The sequence below is a fragment of the Talaromyces proteolyticus genome, assembly GCF_021365285.1.
Source record: "Talaromyces proteolyticus strain PMI_201 chromosome Unknown BGW36scaffold_4, whole genome shotgun sequence".
NCBI lineage: Eukaryota > Fungi > Ascomycota > Eurotiomycetes > Eurotiales > Trichocomaceae > Talaromyces > Talaromyces proteolyticus.
The window spans coordinates 2283226-2296900 of record NW_025764280.1 but is presented as its reverse complement, the minus strand read 5'-3'; the positions used below and the strand labels follow the sequence as shown (position 1 = coordinate 2296900).

The 13675-nt window shown below is 44.2% G+C and overlaps 4 protein-coding genes across 4 annotated transcripts; 2 read left to right on the top strand and 2 right to left on the bottom strand.

Annotated features, from left to right (window-relative positions):
• Positions 1-297: 297 nt before the first annotated feature.
• Positions 298-2228, bottom strand: BGW36DRAFT_395893 (ASST-domain-containing protein; the record flags this gene model as incomplete). The annotated part of the gene is made up of 3 exons (XM_046218100.1): positions 298-390; positions 663-1778; positions 1830-2228. 3 exons carry the CDS (start codon positions 2226-2228, stop codon positions 298-300), a joined length of 1608 nt encoding a protein of 535 aa, XP_046074609.1.
• Positions 2229-3406: 1178 nt separating this feature from the next.
• On the top strand, positions 3407-5261 carry BGW36DRAFT_395892 (major facilitator superfamily domain-containing protein; the record flags this gene model as incomplete). Its single annotated transcript, XM_046218099.1, has 6 exons — positions 3407-3825; positions 3883-3918; positions 3971-4035; positions 4090-4263; positions 4313-4577; positions 4652-5261. 6 exons carry the CDS (start codon positions 3407-3409, stop codon positions 5259-5261), a joined length of 1569 nt encoding a protein of 522 aa, XP_046074608.1.
• A 1935-nt stretch (positions 5262-7196) lies between these two features.
• BGW36DRAFT_375208 (putative H /K ATPase alpha subunit) lies at positions 7197-11230 on the top strand. The gene is made up of 10 exons (XM_046215737.1): positions 7197-7592; positions 7657-7730; positions 7778-8317; positions 8370-8640; positions 8708-8948; positions 9016-9413; positions 9479-9827; positions 9888-10465; positions 10525-10842; positions 10906-11230. The coding sequence occupies exons 1-10, from the start codon at positions 7417-7419 to the stop codon at positions 11204-11206; spliced, it is 3246 nt and encodes a 1081-aa protein (XP_046074607.1). The 5' UTR covers positions 7197-7416; the 3' UTR covers positions 11207-11230.
• A 924-nt stretch (positions 11231-12154) lies between these two features.
• Positions 12155-13605, bottom strand: BGW36DRAFT_447746 (uncharacterized protein; the record flags this gene model as incomplete). The annotated part of the gene is made up of 4 exons (XM_046221731.1): positions 12155-12870; positions 13029-13208; positions 13272-13535; positions 13593-13605. 4 exons carry the CDS (start codon positions 13603-13605, stop codon positions 12155-12157), a joined length of 1173 nt encoding a protein of 390 aa, XP_046074606.1.
• Positions 13606-13675: the final 70 nt, after the last annotated feature.

Below are 13675 nucleotides of genomic sequence, written 5' to 3'. Positions count from 1 at the left end.
TGTATTACACTAGCCTTTAATAAAAAAACTATTCGCCCCTTTGGATTGTATTGTACTCTACAATATCCGCATCTAATTTTTGGTTTTTCTTTGAAGTATCACGGCATATTCTACTTGCGCCCATAGCTGCACTGTTGATAAATACTTGAATGTGCTATAATTGCATCCCTAGTACTATTTTGAAGACGTATTTAGTGCCATTGACCTCAGCGGACCGAGGATTTGGTTCCGTATGTTTTTATGAGGTCTCCACAGTCTGAGACTACAGCGAAATTCAATTTGACATGTCCTTACGTTTTAACTTAGGTCAGATGTATCTACCGTTTGTATTATAATGGTAGCCCCATACAGCCCAATCTTCATTTCTAGAGGGCCGTTCTCCGCCATCACCTAAAAGTTATTCAAAGTTCTGCTCAGTTCTGAGGCCGTTTAGCTGGTATACACTATCATTCCTGACTAGGTTTTAGAAGGCCGAGTTCTTCCATTTCGTCACATTGCAAGACATTCTGAGACGTAATATTTGCCCTTCTTTGGCGATAGATAGCAACCACACCCAAGAAAGAAACGCAAATAATAATTGGTGTTGCAGTGTATACAACCCACCAAATCGTATGCAAATGGGGGTCATGAGATTCGGATTTGGTAACTTTCCACTCGACTACCTTTGTGTGGCCGAGAAAATAACCAGATCGATCGAGACCACGAGCACGGATAAACCGGTAAGACGGATTTTCTGGAACCAAGATAACAGTCTCAAAGCCATCTTTAGGTTGAGAGACTATGACATGATACTCAGCTGTCGACATTTTGGTCTTTGCTCCCTCTAGAACCCAGTCTGCCACTTCTGTGGCTCCGTTCCAGCTCACATATATTTTGTGGTCATGTACGGCGATATCTGGTAATGTTTTAGGTTTACCAACCCAAGCATGTCGAGATGCTCGGTAAGAGACAATGTCCTTAGTACCAAAGCCTGATTCAGGGCCGAAGTGCACATCACAAAGAACCTGTCCATCAAGTGTGTACTCAGTCCAGGCTGCGTTTATCCCGTACCCTACAATCACACGATCATCTTCGAGAAGTTGTACGGACCCCTGGGAAATGCTAGTGATTCCTCGGGGATTCCAGTATGTATATCGCACCTTCACAGTCAAGTTTGTTTTGTCAATATCAAGGTAGAGTCCCCGACTCGAGTATTCTTCGGATGTTCCATCGCCGACAGAAAATCCATCGCTACCCCGAGAAGCATTGTCGAACAGCGTTATAGCTGTATCGTTCTTTTGAAAGCGGGCATCGTGTTGCCAGCTGATATTTGTGGCCGCGCCACCGGATAGATCGACAAACATGTTATGTTTCCCTCCAAGTTTCCATATAATGTCTCCACTGGTCCCATTAATATAGGTAAGACAGTTCATATATCTCGAGGAAATCAGATAATTTCCATCTTGATCTTTGTCTACACTGTTGATGTGAAAATAGTCCCACGCAGTGTTTTTCTCCTCTCCCTCGCCCTCAATGCCTCTATATGCTTCATCGTAGCCAAAGTAAGCGGAAGCCCACCATTCAAATATTGCTTCACCAGTTTCAATATTTAGTTCTTGAAATCCAGAGTCCCAAATATACCCATTCTCCGGTCCGCCCATTGATGAGAGATTTGCTGGTAGGACATTGTACAAGGTCAGAACTGCTGTATTTTCATGGATAATGCGAAACTCGTGGAGATCAGCGGCTTTACCATTGGCGCCGCTTACTTTGTAGGCTTCTTTATAGGAAGAATCTAACTATATTCAAAGGTTAATAAAAAGTCACGATTTCAATGAACTTTGTAATACCATATAATAGCTGCCACTCCCATGCCCAACTAGGTCATCATTGCCCACCCAGAAAGTAAGATAATTTTCTCCTTTGTATCTCTGGACATTGAAATCGTATGATGGCCCATAGCCTTTTGTCCAAACTAAACTTCCATGTTTATCGAGAATCAATGGCCCTGCCTGCGGAACACTATATCCACGCGGCGTAATAAACGTATATTTCCCATCTTTGTTGCACTCTTCGGCGCGAAAAAGATAGTTCACCACAGGTCCTACAAGAGAGGAGGACTTATACGACTGCAGCGGCCAAGGCCCGAATTCACCTTTATCGTAATCCGCAGATGCGTAGTATGGCTCAACATCGGCTTGTGCAAACGATGTCCAAACGACGCCGAGAAGCCATAGATAAAAGGCCATGAGATTATCTAGACATTGAAGGAGACGATAATGTCTAGTCGATCCAAAACGCCGTTCGACTTAGGTTTTCAGGGCCATTCGCGGGGTTGATAGAGTCCATGAATTCTTCTGTAATTATACTAGTAAGGACTCTTTAGTCCGAGCATCTCGGCAGACATAAATACTACATACAGCCTAGATAGAGCAATATTAGTTCCCTTACTAGTCAATACTTACTTTTATTGCGAGGTAGTAGGAATGAGGGGCTGGGTTGGCCTCAAGCTGTTATCGAAGCCGCACGTGCATTTGGAATTACTGCGTATATGCGATTTTCAAGGAATACTATATTGGCCCACACATAATTTCACAACTAACCAGGCCTGTCTACAAGTCACGTCTATTCATTAGACTTTTAGGTTGGAAGGATCGCTTAGTGTCTGCCACTATCCATCTACGTATTAAGCGTATTCAGACGCCATCCGTCAGCCAGTGTTGGGCGAAATGCAGATCATATTTTTTTGGTCTAGTTCGTACGTTTTATCAATTCAAACCCTTGAGTTGTCAACCACGACCATCATTTGACATGGAAAATCCATCGAAAATATCATGAAATATATAATAGGTGTTACCGTTCTCGATATATTCTTGCAAGTTCGCTCGCTCTAATTGCTTAAGTCACAAACCCCAGTGGCCAGCGTGTAGTGTAAATTCTAATTGGACTGGAAAATCCACTGTATAAAAATTCACTGAACTCCAATATCATCCTCTATGATCCAAAAATGTCGGTAGTTGTTCGTTATTAGGCGAATACGCCGTGACGCGGTTTTGCTGACGACATGATCTGGGAAAACATCCACACCAGCCCACTTTCAGGATTCAATATTTTTGCGCATGGTCCTCAAGAGTTGACCGCCAATTGCCTTGGCCTTGGGCATGTAGTATCGCGGACCGGGGCTGTACGAGGTTCTCCCCACTGTAGGGATATAGTCCGGGATCATCCCATCATCCCAGCCCATTGCGTGATCAGCTAACTATGCCGGAGATAAGTACTTTGACTATTGACAAATAAAAGTAATTTGCAGTTGTTTGAATAGTTTGCAAAATAATTGAGGTCACAAGGCAAAGTGTAGTTACTGAAGATTTTGGGTGTCATTTTCGTTCGCTGTTAGATTAATTATTTTGAATAGACTCCCCTTACTATGCCGTGTTTTCAAAGCAAAAGTCTGAACCCAGGGCAAGAGACGTCATGGCTAACTCTCCCACAGAAAGATCAGCTCTTTCTGCTGTTTCTCTGTCGAGTGTTTGACTTTATGCAAATAGCTTCTTTCCAGACGATATGTTACTATCAGCTCAAAGCTATTGATCCATCTGCATCGGAAATAACTCTTTCGTGGCAAACAGGGATTGCAATCGGAGCGTTCACTGCTGCTCAAACTTGCACTTCAGTTTTATGGGGATCCTGTGCAGATAAAAAATGGTGTGGTCGAAAACCAGTCCTCTTAATTGGGTTAAGTGGAACAGGATTGTCGTGTATTGGCTTAGGGTTCACCACCTCATTTTCTGGTACAGTTGTCTTTAGAGTAATTGGCGGTTTATTAAATGGAACAGTGGGCATTGTGTTAGTTATTAACTTTGAACACCGCAATTCCCTATACTAACGGACTTGCAATTCTAGTCGGACCATGATGTCAGAAAATATAGTCGAGAAACGGCAAGTCGTCTTTAAATCAACCCACCTTGGGTTTAGGCTAAGCAAGGAGCAGATTCCAGTCCCGGGCTTTTTCTTTGCTATCACTATCTTTCAATGTGGCTACATTCTTGGGTCCTCGTAAGTGATGATTCATATTAACGAAAGTCGGATGACAATCTCTAATGTAAATAGTCATCACCGGCTTTCTCTCAAACCCTATGAAAGTTACTTCCGCTTCAAGAGACCCAGCTTCCCACTGGCTTGAGCGATTTCCATATGCCCTGCCCTCGCTGGCAAGTGCGGCCACGATGTTTTTGCTTTCAGCTGTGGTGTTTCTCTTTACAAAAGAGGTATGGCACTGTGGTAGTACGATGGTACTAAAGCTAATAGAGTCGGTAGACTGCCACAAATTTAGAACCTCGTGACCAAGCGCTACGAAACTTGAAATACTTAATTCTCAGACTCGTCGGGCGTCGTCAACCAACTGATTACGCAGCACTAATACAGGAAGTCCCCGAAGATATGGATTCAGCTGAACTCGAAGAGCGTGCGTCTGCTGGATCAGGTCCACGCATGGATCGGGCTCAAAAGAGCAGTCCAGTGCGAAGATCTATGAGCATCTGGACCTTTACTTTTATCGCAACACTTGGTTCTCAGGCCATTTTCGACTTCCACATGGGGTAAGCAGTCAACCAATGCACATCGGAATTTTTGAAAGGACACTGAACAATTAACCTGTTACTCTTCAATACAGAGCATTCGCTGGTCTTTGGCCATTATTTTTATCTAATGCTCGTGCATCACCTGAGGATCAAGTAAGTGGCCATGCTGGAGGCCTTGGGATGTCGGTAAAAAGCGTCGGATTGGCTACAAGCATTTCAGGTGTTATCGGGGTTATTATACAAATCTTCATTTATCCACGAGTGAATGACATTATTGGTACGGTCAACAGCTATCGAACTTTCAGTAGTTTGTTTCTGCTGGCCTATCTTGCCTTTCCACTTCTTCAGGCTATTCAGCCAGCTGCAGCTATGTGGCCCGCTATCTTCTTAACATTGTTAATACATGTCACCGGGCGGGTTTTCGTCATACCGGCAACGATAATAGTACTTAATAATAGCGCGCCTGCTGCACATCTATTGGGAAAAGTACATGGAATTGGACAAATGGCTTCCGCCCTTTTCCGCACTCTAGGGCCATTTTTTGCGGGATACTTATATCAAGAGGGTTTGAAGTTGGAATCTGCCGTGTTTTCATGGTGGACAGTTGCTGTTATTGCATTTCTAGGTTTTGTTGCAGCGCAGTTCGTGCGCAATGGCCCTGTTCCCACTGCTCCTGCCTCTGTGGATCAGGAACGGCTGTAAAGTATTTAGGATATAGAAAAACGATTTCAACCGTTTTACGCATCATAATGTCCCAAATTTTAAAAATGATTAGTGTCTATAATAAAAACAGAATCTAGCACGTACGTAATGAATCAGAAATCCGTGTCAGCCGCATGGAGATCTTCACAGGGTTGTTAGAATGGTAAAAAAACTTGACAGTCATTTTGAAAGACCGCCTTGCACATCTTTAAATATTATCGTTGGCCAAAATAGTGTAATTTTAGATTACTTGAAATTATTATGGAAAGCTTAGTATAGCCCAAAGAACCAAAAGAACGAATGCTGAAATCCCAATCGCAATGAGGTGGTCAGCTCCAGTTAAAACTAGCTAGGCAAACATTTTCAAACTAAAGACCGAAATCTCCTTCTTACTGTGGTTCCCAACCGCCAGCGGCCAGGCACGCTGCTGGGTACTGCATGTGACAGCCCCGTGCTATTTGAGGGTTGATTGTACATCTGCAATCTCCGCATTGACGCTAATATTGACACGTCAGTGTCATCGGATATCATCTGGTTGGATATTATATGAGAATCTATGGACAAGGAAAGAGACCGGAAAGCTCTATTGACTCCAGAAAGAGCTCGCGGCTGTGAAGTTAGTGGTAGCTGGGCGATATTGTGAGGTGCTGTTGGAAGCGTAGCCGAGGATGACATGACTTGTCCGACGTCTGATACAGATAAAGTTGAAGTATCAGGGACGTAGTTTTGGATTTTACTGCGGCTGTTGGCTATTCGTTAACACATATCTTCTGAAGCTGGACCCGAGGATTCTGTCTAGTGGAAAAAGACCTACCAGAGCGGACAAGTCCCGGAAAATCTTATAACCCAAGGATCTATACATTCTGCGTGATATGCATGGTTGCATGGAAAAACTCGAACATTCTCCTTATACGCAAGAGTCTCTGTACACACCGCGCAATCCGAGTTGATTGAGTGCAGTTCCGCGCTACTACACGGGGTACCCTGAAGAGCAGGCGGATTGTCGGAGGATTCTGTATTAGAACCTCAAATTACTGTGTTAGCTATTCCTTCTCCACTTTTTGAGGTTTGACGTAATAGAGGCTCACAAATTGTCGACTTGGACGACTCGTGTAACTGAATCCCGGGCATGGAACATACGGCCTCGCCTACATTCACAACTATATAACCGAGATGTTAGGGATCCACAAGTACCAGGTACCTTTCAATTATTAGCATGAACTCTCTGCGCATTGTGACTTTTGGTAGTCATGGATATATACACCGTAGGATGACTGGAGAAACTCGAAAGAACTCTCGTTTGGCAGGTGCAAGAGGACCTATGCGGATCCTATCAAAACATTATCAATAAGTCTGTTCTGTATTCAGACTCACAGCGATGGGTCTCAGAAGACCGTATATTGAAAGCCCTCAAGTCTTTCATTATATCACAATTAAGGGGTCAACCGACCCAATGGCAACATTGTATGCGCGATATACCTCAGTTATTTCAGGGCCAATTGAACCGACTACAATTATAACAGATCGTTAAACCCTGGTTTACTTTACGTAATGATTCACTGAGTTGCAGGAGTTGCGACCTTAGACTTATGGATTGTTCTATCGCATCGCTTGTTAAGTGTTGTGCAGCACCCTCCAGGCGAGGTGGGTTATGTTTGTTTGAGTGCGGTATTTTTCATATACAAGTTATTTCTTGCTGACATGAGCTAGCTATATTTATGACCTCATAAAAACGACTCAGGGCAATATTCCCGCGACATTCTCATGACTCGTCTCCTCTTTGATATAATAGTCAGGGACAAGGAATTGCCTGTTCCCGTAAGGGCCCGCGACCATGTGGCGCCCCAGCTTTGCGGCACGAATTAGGGCATCATCTCCATTGGCATATTTAAATGCCGCACGCAGACCACACTCCATGAGCCATTTTCTGTCGCAGTTTCTATAACATAACAGTTACGCCAAACCGGACCTCAAGTTGTGCTTTTGACTTTCAAAGCAGTTTTTCCTCTCAGAATTTAGTCAACGAATGAGGCTAGTATTTGCCGATGCAGGGGTTTAAAAGGCCATCATCATGTCCTCGAAAGTGAGGAGAAGAAAAATAAGACCCCCTTAGTTTCTCTCATTTCTGTGTGTATAACAGCCAAGGAATACAAAAATGAGCGCAACACGGCCGTTGCAATGGAAGGAACCCGACGAGGAGTCTGGTCATAGACCTCGATCGAGCCAAAGGAATACATCCCAGGCTGAGCGATTCAGCTCGCGACGACTGTCAACTCACAGCCGTCATGAGATCGACCCTGCTACAGCCCTGCCTATTCAATACCGCAGCGTGTGCGTGTTGTCACGTTCTTCATTCCGGTTCTACATCTAACCTAGTCGCTGACTCGACGTTTAGGTCTTTCGAAATCGATGAAAGCCAACGAAAAACACAGCTCGAAGCAGAGAAAACTAAGGGCAAACTCGCATATGGTATTTTCAGCCACACTATCAACCGTATATCAACTAACGGTTAATAGACCTCGAGCAGATCGAATGGCATACTCTGTCGATTGAAGAGATCCAAAAGCGATTTGAAGTCGATGCAGCGGCTGGTCTGTCAGACCGACAGGTCCAGGAGCGACTGCGCAAGTATGGCCAGAACAAGATCTCGCCCTTGCCAAATCCTTGGTTCTGGAAAATCATGGGCTATTTCTTCAAGGGGTTTGGCTCAATTCTACTGATTGGCGGTATCCTGGTCTTCGTTTCTTGGAAGCCCCTTGGTGATCCCCCTGCTGTGGCGAATCTCGCGCTTGGAATCGTCCTCATCGCGGTATTCTTTATTCAAGCTGCATTCAATGCGTGGCAAGATTGGTCCTCGTCTCGTGTGATGGCCTCGATCACCGCAATGCTACCGGAATCATGCTTCTTGATGCGTGACAACACCAAGGTCGAGGTTAGCGCGACCGATATTATTCCGGGAGACCTGATCTTGCTGAAGGCAGGAAATCGTATTCCCGCCGACCTCAGGTTTATTAGCGCCTCTCACGATGCATCCATGGATCGTTCTATCGTCACGGGTAAGCGCGATTCCGACTATGATAGAAACAGCTCATAACAGACCGGCCATAGGTGAATCTAAACCGGTCAATATCTCAGTCAATTCAACGGATGACAATTACTTACAAACCCGGTGCATTGGCCTTCAAGGCACTCACATCATTGGTGGTCATGCAACTGGAATTGTCGTGGCGACGAAAGACTCGACGGTCTTCGGCCAAATCGCCAAGTTAGCTGGTGAGCCTCGTACAGGGTTAACTACCATTGAGAAAGAAATATTTCGTTTTGTGTTATTGATCTTCGCCATTATGATCACTTGGATCGTTATTCTAGCTGCAGTTTGGTAAGACTCTACCCCTCTGCTTCGTAACCTAAGACAAATTATTAAGACCTGCCGGTTACGTGTCTAGGGGTGGATGGCTTCATAAAGACTATCCAGATTGGATTAACGTTCCTGCTCTCATTGTCGACTGTGTCAGCGTTGCCATCGCTTATATTCCCGAGGGTCTTCCGATTGCGGTAACCTCAACGCTTACCATCACTGCTAATCTGATGAAGAAAAACAAAATTCTTTGCAAGTCTCTCAAAACCGTCGAGACATTGGGTGCAGTGTCGGTTATTTGCTGCGATAAAACAGGAACGCTTACCCAGGTGTGTCAACGTAGTAACGAATATGTAGGTTGAGACATGGATGGTACTGACAGTTTACTACCTACAGAACAAAATGTTCGTAACCGACTATGCAATTGGCAACCAAACTTTTACTGTCCCTCAAGGAAATAGCGCGCAAGAAACCAACGGCAATAAAAGATCCGCAGTTCAGCAACTTCGTGCAATATCCGGCCTGTGCAACGCAGCCGAGTTTGACGCTTCAGTGTCTCATCTCCCCCTACCTGAGAGACGAATTTTTGGCGATGCGACGGATCAGGCCATTCTTCGATTTTCGGAGAGTCTTGACTCAGTCATGGAGCTTCGCCGGGAGTGGAAAGAATCGTTTGAATTAGGATTCGATAGCAAGCGCAAGTTCATGGTTAAGGGTGTTACTTGTGCCAAAACCAACGACGTCGGTACTGGTGTTTCATCTGCAGAGGCTCTTTCTTTCGATACGAACAGCGTGTAAGTGCCGTTCTCAGCCACTTTCTCAAAGCTTCAGAGGTAATACTGATACCTTGATACTTTAGCCTTCTCACGGTGAAAGGGGCTCCGGACATCCTCCTGCCAAAATGCAGCTCCTATATCGATGCAGATGGCAAAGTTGAATCAATGACACCTGAAATTGAAACCACAATGCGACAAATCAAGGACCGCTGGTCCAATGAGGGTAAACGAGTAATTCTCGCTGGGCGTAAGATCCTTGCTCCAGATACGATTCTTCCAGACCCTTCTTCAGATCAACTTGAGGCTCAAATTATCTCAGAAGCAAAATCAGGTCTCACTCTTGTTGGTCTTATTGGTATTATCGATCCCCCCAGAAAGGAAATTTCGGAAGTAATGCAAATTCTCCGTGGTGCTGGAATTCGCATGTTTATGGTTGGATTTCCTCAAAAGCTTTTATGTATGAGGGGTCAGGCTGATTCGCGACGCATATAGGTTACTGGTGACTTTGGATTGACGGCCGTTGCAATTTCCCGTCAGTGTGGAATGGTAACGTCGCCGTCGGTTGATGATATCTCGCATCTCCCCCGAGCCCCGAAGGATGAAGGGGAGGCCATCAAGCCCAATGGAGCACTCTTACTCTCTGGGATAGATATCTTGAGTCTCAACGAATATCAGTGGAACCTTGCGTGCCAGTATCCCGAAGTTGTATTTTCCAGAACAACACCTGACCAGAAACTTCGCATCGTTCGTGAGCTCCAAGCCAGAGACCAAACCGTTGGGATGACTGGAGATGGAGTCAACGACGCACCGGCCCTAAAAGCTGCAGATATTGGTATCAGCTTAGCGAGCGGTTCTGATATTGCTATTGAAGCAGCAGATATGGTCTTATTGGATTCCTTCAGCGCTATTGTCGAAGCTGTCCGATATGGGCGGGTTGTTTTCGATAACTTGAAGAAAACAATTGCGTATCTATTGCCAGCTGGGTCTTTTTCAGAGTTCTGGCCAGTCTTTTGCAACGTTATTTTTGGACTTCCACAGGTTCTATCGTCATTTCTGATGATTATCATCTGGTAGGTCTGTGACTTTGTCGAACACCTCCAGTCTGAAGCTAATGTGGCATACATAACAGCTGCTTCACTGACTGCATCGCGGCTGTTGTTCTGGCATATGAAAAGCCGGAAGCTGACGTCCTCCTCCGTCCACCTCGCCATCCTAAGAAGACCCGTCTCGTCAACTGGCAGCTAATGTTCCATTCATATGCTTTTATCGGAGTTATTGAAAGTGTCTGCTCCTTCTCCATGGCATTCTGGTATCTCGAGCGCCAAGGTATTCCTTTCTCTGATGTCTGGTTCAGCTTTGGAAACCTTCCATCTAGCATCGACGTGGACTATTACAACGCGCGCTTAAACGAAGCTAGCTCTATCTACTTTATGAACCTTGTGGTTATGTAAGGAAACAGCAACCATTTTCACATATTCCTATAACCACATTACTAACATTGTCTAATCAGGCAATGGTTCAACCTCATGAGCGTACGAACCCGCCATCTCTCCATTTTCCAGCACCCGCCAGCATTCAATAAGGAAACGCAGAACCTTCTACTTTTCCCAGCTATAGTGGCAGCCCTAGGAATCGCCGTGATATGGCTGTATATCCCCCAACTGCAAGTGGTCCTTGGCACGTCTGGCATTCCTGCCCAGCACTATTTTTTGCCAGCAACTTTCGGGATCGGACTGCTGTGTCTTGATGAAGGACGAAAAGCGTGTGCACGCCGCTGGCCTAATGGGATTCTCGCAAAGTTTGCTTGGTAGGCTGGCTGAAGGTGGAGAGCGGAGGATTATTTTATTTTATTTTTAGTATAATTATTAGAGATTTTTTTAATAATTAATAATAAATAGAGTATATATTAGAAATCTTTCCAATAATATTTAAATTGGCATGATATGGGGTTGGAATGAGCGTGAGACATCTACTGTTAGGGTATTTTGTTCAAAACTACGCAAAATACCACTCTTTAGAGCTAGAAAAAAGCCTAGAGTAATAAGGTTATTCTTTAGGATTATGAATTTTAGCATAATCCTTATTCTAATATATATTTTATACAATTGATTCAATATTTAAACTATTATTCACTAATATACAAGTTGGCCAGGTTGGTCGAAATGGGCCTTCTGGAGATAGTAGGACCAGTCCATATTTTGTATCTTTGTCTCACTTTATACATTTGGTTTTTATTTCGTGGAATTTCTTTTCTTTCTTCGCCTATTATTAGAACGATTATAGTTGCTTTAATAAAACGAACCAAAATATCTGATGTTCAATCTTGACTCGAGTAAGCCTTATCGAAATTCGATTACCTCTCCCCAGCTAGTGTGAGGCTCAGCAGTAAACAAGGTAATTATGAAATTGCTCATTGTTCTTACCTCTGGTAGATACGGTCAATTCGCAAATTCAAATTTTAGATAGACACTAGCGACAGAGGGCTAAATAGAGTTTTATATATCTTGTTCTAGCTAGAATTCGATACTTATTAAAGGAACAAATGCTGTTGTAAGTAGACACATAACATTTGATATTCCTGAGACTATAGTTTATTGTACCGAGAAATGATACGCATCTGAATGAATAAATTCCATGACCCCCAAATTCTACAGCATTCGAGAGTCTAACCCATCCGTCGGAGTATCTTCCGGTAACCCTCCAAACCTTGCACGTTGTCTGGGTCTCTTACTCTGCCGAGAATTCCTAGGTTGACTAACTTAAGGCCCTATTCCTAGTGTTAGTCTCATGACTCTGTCGATGGTGTTAGAAATTAGAATTGAACTCGCTTCAAATACAGCAATGACTTTGGTGACCTCATCTACGAGGAATATAGAGGGATGGCCCCCCAGGGTAAGTCCCATGAGTAAAGCCAGCTGGACTTCCGTGAGATGGAGTATCATGATCGATCGGATGTAATCATCATCAGTATAGAAACTGAAACCAAGCAGATTTGACACCTTTACTCTGATTTGAATCCCTAGGAATTTCCACTTAAGTCCTTGTTGACGTTCGTCAACCAGTCCATGCATAATCGTCGCCCCAGGTGCTGCATAGCCGATCAAGACATCTGGTCGATCATCATCAAAAATGAATTTGATTCCACTTATATACGCGTAATCACCAATTTTGACCCCTGATATTGCAATTTCACTAAGAGATGGGCCTATATCAACTGACTCTGTATGTGTATTTCCCATCCATAAAGTGGCATAATAATTATGGTAGTCTTGGAGCGCCTTGCCGCGGTAGTGCAATGGCATCTCAGTGGTACCGGATTTGAAGGCCAAAGTTGCGTCTCTTAACCATCTCATTGATTCCCATATGCCAATCTGAAAATCAAACTCCAGGCCGCACTTGATCTTACAAGTACAATGATAAAGTAATCGCCAGTCAGTCTCGTGACTCATTTTGTCGGGATTCTTACTGTCGTTGGCTAATTTTGAATCGCAAAATGAAGATATCCGCGTTCCTCGTTAATAAAGAATCGTAATCTCCAGAAATGTGCACTTGCAAATATTGGTACCATTGCTCTGGAGATACTGCGCAATGAGAGAAAGTCGTGAGTCGGGAGATGAACTGCGGCAATCTCACATATTTCAACTGGAAGAACACTGAACACATCGGTTTTAGTCGCCAGCTTTCTGACTGAATCCAGGGTGTTAGGGACCGCTTTTGGAGACAGCATGAGTTGATCGATAGAGGGTAGAGCATAAAGAGCCTCTTCTTTATCTTCGTATCTACTCGCGAGGCAGTACGAAGGTGGCTCTAAAGCTTGTTAGGTGGTACAAGTAACTTGTTATATGGAAGAAGTTAGATTAAAGGGTAGGGGCAGACCTGTTGACCTTGGAAAAGGTAATAAAGCCTTGTGAAGACTGACTAAATCGAACTCATCAGGAGAAAAATGCTCCATGACGCGACCCCAGCATCGATCGTGAAACAGGTAGAGGCCCTTCATCTCCCGCATACCATACACTGTGAAGAAGTCACTGTCCTTCTCGGTATACCATTGTGCATTTTCTTTATCGAGAACGAAATACTCATGATCCTGGAAGACCCCAACCCCTGTTAGTTTGACCTTGTTGTTTGGAGTCAGATAGACTAGACGCGGTTAGAAGAGGCATTAAGAGAGATATGCTTTGACTCACGCGCTCTGACTTCTGCATGCCATGGCTGCCAGGAAGGAACCCCAACCCCTGAAAGCAAGGCCGCAAAATATGCAGCGTTCCTTATCAGGAGCT